Below are 6,437 nucleotides of genomic sequence, written 5' to 3'. Positions count from 1 at the left end.
CGTGGCTCAGTGGTAGAGCCCCTGCCTAGAATCCCCCAGTGAGGGGCTGGGGGCGTGGCTCAGTGGTAGAGCCCCTGCCTAGAATCCTCCAGTGAGGAGCTGGGGGCGTAGCTTAATATTAGAGCACCTGCCTAACATATACAGGGCTCTGGGTTTGGTCCCCAACATTAAAACAAAACAAAGCAATTATCATAAAGCCAAGCTTATGTCCACACTCAAAAGGAGCCCATCCCCGGTGGGGTCTCTGTATTCTTCCCTCCTGAGTCCCCTCTCCTCGTGTCAGGATCACTAGCCCTGCCTGGTGGCCATCAGGGAACAGGGAACAGGGAACAAGGACTCCTCTTCCTCCTCTGGTTCTGTCCTGTCCCCAAGAGATCCTGCAATTGACTTGCCCCTGTCCTGGCCTTGCTCTGGGTCAGTATGTTGCAGAAGCTGAGGAGAAGCTGCAGCGGGCACGGTTGCTGGTGGAAAACGTGAGGAAAGAGAAGGTGGATCTGTCCAATCAGCTGGAGGAGGAGAGGAGGTACGTGGCGGGCGGGCATCTGCTGGGCCATTGAAGGAGGGCGGGGAAACCGGGCGTGGCAGCTTAGACAAACCTGTCTGTAATCCTAGCACTTGGAACTGAAGCAGGGGGATCAGCAGTTCCAGCCTAGCCTGGGCTATGTACCGCTTTCAATTTCAGCCTGGACAACCTAGCACAACAGCCTTCAAATAAAAAATAAAACAAAAATGGGGCTGGGGCTGTAGCTCAGTTGGTAGTGTTTGCCTAGGACACATGAAGCTCTGGGTTCAAGTCCCAGCACTACATAAACTGGGAGTGGTGTTATCTCAACATTCAGAAGGGAGAAGGGGGAAGATTGGGAGTTGAGGGTCATCATCAGCTATATAATGAATTTGAGAGCAGCCTGGGCTACATGGGACCTTATCTGAGGGGAAGAGAGGGAGGGACAGACGAACGGACAGACAGATTTTTTTTTTTATAGTAAGGGCTTGGGCCAGGTATGATGACTAATGTTTATAAGCCCACCACTAAAAAGACTGAAGCAGGAGAATTGCTCACAGTTTGAAGATAACTAGCCTGGTCTACATAGCAGGTTTTATGCCAGGCAGATTTATATAGCAAGTTGTTAGCTAAACCCTACCCCTCTAAAGAAAGAACTGGGCTATAGCTTAGTGCTAGGGAGTCTGTTGGGCTTGAACAGGGATGAATTTAGACCCTGGGCAGCAATTGTGGCCTTGGGGTCTTTTTGTTAAAAAAGTTAATATTTGTGTGTGTGTGTGTGTGTGTCTGTGTATGTGTATGTGTATGTGTATGTGTAGAGGAGAGGGAGAGGTATTGCAGGATATGGTCCAGGTAGTCCATCAATGTCTATCTCATTACAAAAAGGCCAGAAAGCTTGTGGTGGTTCAGGCCGTGAGCCTGGATGTCTTGGCAGTCCCAGTCTGGTGTTGTAGTCCCAGAGGACTCCTGGAGAGCTGCTGGTCTTCAGTATGTGCTGGAACCCTGAGGAAGTCAGGTGAAGGATGTCTCAGCAGTGGGGTAGATGAACTTGCCAGCAAGAATAAGGACAAGCAGCAGGCAAAACCCAAAAGTGTCCTCCTTCCGTGTCCTTTGACATGGGCTGCCACCAAAAGATGTGGCCCAGAAATAGGCTGGATCCTCCCGCGTCAGGCGTCAGTGATCTAGAAAAGAGAACTTCTCACAGGTGTGCCCAGTGGCCTGGGTCTAGTTGTTCCAGATAAAGTCACGTTGACCACTGAGTTCAGCCATCACACCTGGCAAGTACTTCACTGAAGGAATTTTCTCTCACTCTCCAGTTTTCTTTCTGTTTACCCAAGAGACAGGGCCTTCTTATGCACTTCCCCAGGGATGGATTAGAAATTCCCACACTCCTGATTTCCTAGAAAAACCTTTAACCAAGGTCAGGGACAGGAGCCCACTGATGCAGACCCTGAGACCCCTGGAAAGATGCAGACATGTTCATCCCTCAGCCCCTACCAGAGACACCGGCCCAGGTTCCTGGGTCTCCTGCTGGGATACAGAATGGTCCTTCGCCTCCATCTCAAAAGATGCCGATTTCTGTATGGTCCTTCCTTCCCCCATGCTGGCAGCAGCCCCCAGTCTTGACACCCCCATTTGCATCTGTTTTGGGCAGTCAGCCAAGTCCTGCAGTTACTGTCTCACTGAGGGAAATGCGGGTTATTTATATCTGCATGAGATGGTAGCCCTGGCCCACACATCTGGTTCCCATGGTGATGTATCTCATGCCAGAAAACACAAACAAGTCTTTTAAGGCATCATGAGGTGGGAGACAGCTCACTGGCAAAGTGCCTGTGGTGCAGGGGCCTGGGTTCGGCTCCCTGGCAATATGACAGACATGGTCACACAGGTCTGTAACCCCCAGGACAAGCTGTGCAAGTCCTGCTCATCCCCGGAGCTCCCTGGTCAGACAGTCTATCCAGTTAAGACCACCAGGCTCAGTGAGACATCCTGCCCCAGGCATGGTGGCATAAACCTTTCACCCCAGTACTGGGCAAGCAGAAGCAGATGGATGTCTGTTCACTCAGGGACAGTCTAGTCTACACAGAGTTCCAGGCTAGGCAGGGCTATATAGTGAGACCTTGTCCCCACCCCACCCCCCAAAAAACAAACTAAACCAACACTAACAAGAGCCCACCACAACAAAAAGAAGAGGGGGTGTAATAGAGGAAGAAGTCACCCTGATGTAGTTCTGAGGGATGGCTCTGGGTTAAGAATGCTTTTGCCACAAACATGAGGACCTGTGTTCAAATCCCCAGCACCCACGTAGAGCTGGGTATGGCCACATGCCGGTAATCCTGGTGTTGGATGGCTGGGGCAGAGTCCGGAGGGTCGCTAGGACTCCCTGGCCTCCAGTCTAGCTTCAGGTTCATCAGGACACCCTGTCTCAAAGGGAATAAGGCAGAGAGTGATAATGTAAGACACTCAGTGTTCTCTTCTGGTCTGTATGCGAATGTATGTGCACATATGTGCACACCATCAAACTAGCCTGCCCCATGCACACTCACATGCATATATACACACATAAATACACAAACACACCATCAAACTGTGGCCTCCTGCACGCACACATTCATACATACATTGTGTGCAAGCTCAAACAAAATTTTTGTTTGTTTGTTTGTTTGTTTCAAGACAGGGTTTCTCTGTATAGCCCAGGCTGGCCTCGAACTCAGAAATCCTCCTGCCTCTGCCTCCCAAATGCTGGGATTAAAGGCGTGTGCCACCACTGCCCAGCAACATTTTTTTTTTCCAATTCAAAATAAGGCATCAGGGGCTGGTGAGATGGCTCAGTGGGTAAGAGCACCCGACTGCTCTTCCGAAGGTCCAGAGTTCAAATCCCAGCAACCACATGGTGGCTCACAACCATCCACAATGAGATCTGGCTCCCTCTTCTGGAGTGTCTGAAGACAGCTACAGTGTACTTATATATAATAAATAAATAAATCTTTAAAAAAAAAAAAAAAGGCATCAGCCGGGCGTGGTGGCGCACGCCTTTAATCCCAGCACTCGGGAGGCAGAGGCAGGCGGATTTCTGAGTTCGAGGTCAGCCTGTTCTACAAAGTGAGTTCCAGGACAGCCAGGGCTACACAGAGAAACCCTGTCTCGAAAAACCAAAAAAAAAAAAAAAAAAAAAAAAAGGCATCATGGGAGTTGTGTTCACCAAGAGCCTGGGCTGGGCGCAGGTCCCAGCCTCGTGTAGGGTCACTTTAGGACCTCAGTTGCCTCATAGATATACCTACCATAAGTTATAGCGAACCCCATTTGTAAATGTCTGTATGAGGTAGGGCCGTGTCCCTGTCCTCTGCGTGTTTGGCATGTGTCCCCAAAGGGAGTGTCTGCCTCCTACAGAGGGGAGCCTATGGACCATCTATATCTGTGGGCAACCCAGGAAATGCATACTGGGACCTCAGTCCTCAACTTTGAGGAGAGAGTGGAGTTGGTGAAGAGGAAGACCAGAGGGCTGACACAGTATGCCCACTGAAGAGTCCTTGTCTTGACTTGGTGTTTTGAGGCAAGGTCTCACCATGTAGCTCAGGCTGTCCTGGACCTCCCAGGGCTATGCACTGCTACACCTGGCTCAGACTGTTGTCCTGTTTTCCATGGACATCCTGAGAGGTAGGAGGCTTGTGTTCAGTGCAGTAGGGCTTCCCGAAAGCTCTGTCCCTCCTCAAGTACCTTCATCATCTGAACCATAACTGGCCGGTTACACATCCTTTGTGCTTATACATCCCTGTGTGTGTGTGTGGGGGGGGCTATCTCTGTGTGTGTGTGCAATGGGTTGAACCAAGGGACCTCTCATGTTAGGCAGGGGCTCTACCACTGATCCACGCCCTCAGCCCCTCCCTGGGGGATTCTAGGCAGGGGCTCTACCACTGAGCCACGCCCCCAGCTCCTCCCTGGGGGATTCTAGGCAGGGGCTCTACCACTGAGCCACGCCCCCAGTTCCTCACTGGGGGATTCTAGGCAGGGGCTCTACCACTGAGCCACGCCCCCAGACCCTCACTGAGGGATTCTAGGCAGGGGCTTTACCATGGAGCCACGCCCCCAGCCCCTCCCTGGGGGGATTCTAGGCAGGTGCTCTACCACTGAGCTATATCCTTGGCCCCCAAAACCCATCTCTACCTCTTTTCTTCCCTGTAGGAAGGTGGAGGACCTGCAGTTCCGGGTGGAAGAAGAATCCATCACCAAAGGAGACTTGGAGGTAACAGTGAAGTTCTCCGCAGCTCACTTAGAACTGTGGGCCCAACCCTTGCCGTGGGAAATGGTTCTGGTGTTCAGGCAGCAAGCCTGCACCTCGCTGGGGAGGCCTGGGTGGTTGCAATGGAAATATTGGGAAGAATCAAAAGCCCCCACTTTGGAGGAGTGGAGGAGAGGCAGGCCTTAGGGTATCTGGTATTAGAAGTGAGCTTGGTTGTGTTCCAGAAATACAGGGACCTTATGTTGGCAGTTGAAGACAGAGTCAAGAAAGATTATAGGTCTTTGCCTAACAACACAGGAGCCAGACTCCTGGGATCATAGACCCAGGACTGGCTAGAAGAAGCAGTTAGGATCACAAGACTCTGTATGCAATAGAATGAGAGCTCACTGGCTGGGCCTGTATCTCAGTTGGCAGAGTGTTTGCCGAGCGCTCAAGAAACCCTGGGCTCCCATTGTGGTGGCACAAGCCTGTTACCACAGCACTTGGGAGGTGGAAGAAGGATGGTCTGAGTTCAAGGTCATCCTCAGCTATAGAGCGAATTTAGGGCTAGCCTGGGCTACATGAATTTAAGAGAGAGAGAGAGAGAGAGAGAGAGAGAGAGAGAACGAACCAGAACTCAAGAAGGCAGAGACTACCCCAGTGGTACAACCAACTAGCAAGTGTGCACACTAGAGACAGTGATTTTTGGGTCCTGCCCCAGCCTGTACCCTCACCATTTTGCTGCCTGTATACCTGGTATGGATACAATGGGATTGTTCCTAGTTCATAAACACACTGTGCTGACTTAGGGCCCAGAGGGCCTCAGGCCCACTGAGGGGGCCTCTATCCCTGCCCCCCGAGGCCTGCAGAGACCTCTGAGGTCAGGAGGCCACCCTTGGCCACCTTTCCTGTTGTGTCTCTTGAAGCTCCCTGGGAAAGGAAAAAGCAGGAACTCTCTGGAATGGCCACGTGAGACAGGGAGCTCAGCTCTTCCTGATGTTGTCAGACCTGTCTGGCCTCTGGAAGCCACTTCCCTTCAGCAGACCTCAGCTTCCTCCTCTGTAGAGTGAAGCAGTCTTGGTCCATTACAGGCTCTCAGGCCCGAGTGTCCATCTAGACCTAGTGGTCTGCATTTGTGACTGTTTCCTAAGTTCCCGAGGGACCTCAGAAACCACAGCCGTAGGTCATTTCTGAGTTCCACTCGGGTTGATCTGGGCCTGTTGGCACCCTAGTTTTCAAATATAGCTGGAGCAAGACGATTATAAGCTCAAGGCTAGCCTGGGCTACGTACCAAGTCTAAGCCAACCCGCACTTCATAGCAAGACCCTGCCTGGAAGGAAGGGAGAAGGGGCTGGAGCTGGGGCTCAGTCGGTAGAATGCCTGCTTAGCATGTGTGACGCTCCGGGTTCAGATCGCAGCATGGTAGTGCACGCCAGTAACCCCACCGTGGGGAGGTAGAGGCCGAGGGCTCGAAATTGAGGTCATCCTTGGCTACATGGCAAATTCAAGGTTAGTCTGGTTAGCTGACAATGAAAGCTGGACATGGGGTACACTCCTGTAACTCCAGACCTCAGAAGACAGAAGCAGGAGGATCAGGAGTTCAAGGCCAGCCTTGGCTATGCAGTGAGTTTGAGGCTAGCCTGGAATAAACAAGACTCTGAAAAGGAAGGAAGGAAGGAAGGAAGGAAGGAAGGAAGGAAGGAAGGAAGGAAGGAA

The 6,437-nt window shown here is 51.7% G+C and overlaps 1 protein-coding gene across 3 annotated transcripts in view; it reads left to right on the top strand.

Annotated features, from left to right (window-relative positions):
• Clip2 (CAP-Gly domain containing linker protein 2) overlaps nucleotides 1–6,437 on the top strand; it is a 64,240-nt gene that overhangs the window by 38,234 nt on the left and 19,569 nt on the right. For all 3 annotated transcript variants that reach the window (XM_021162396.1, XM_021162395.1, XM_029477823.1), the window contains exons 7-8: nucleotides 420–523; nucleotides 4,685–4,745. In XM_021162396.1, the coding sequence (XP_021018055.1) occupies nucleotides 420–523; nucleotides 4,685–4,745 (165 nt within the window). The remainder of the gene's footprint in view (nucleotides 1–419; nucleotides 524–4,684; nucleotides 4,746–6,437) is intronic.

The sequence above is a fragment of the Mus caroli genome, chromosome 5 (genome assembly GCF_900094665.2).
Source record: "Mus caroli chromosome 5, CAROLI_EIJ_v1.1, whole genome shotgun sequence".
In the NCBI taxonomy this organism is placed as follows: Eukaryota; Metazoa; Chordata; class Mammalia; order Rodentia; family Muridae; genus Mus; species Mus caroli.
The sequence above is the reverse complement of the archived record's forward strand: the minus strand, read 5'-3'. Positions and strand labels throughout refer to the sequence as shown.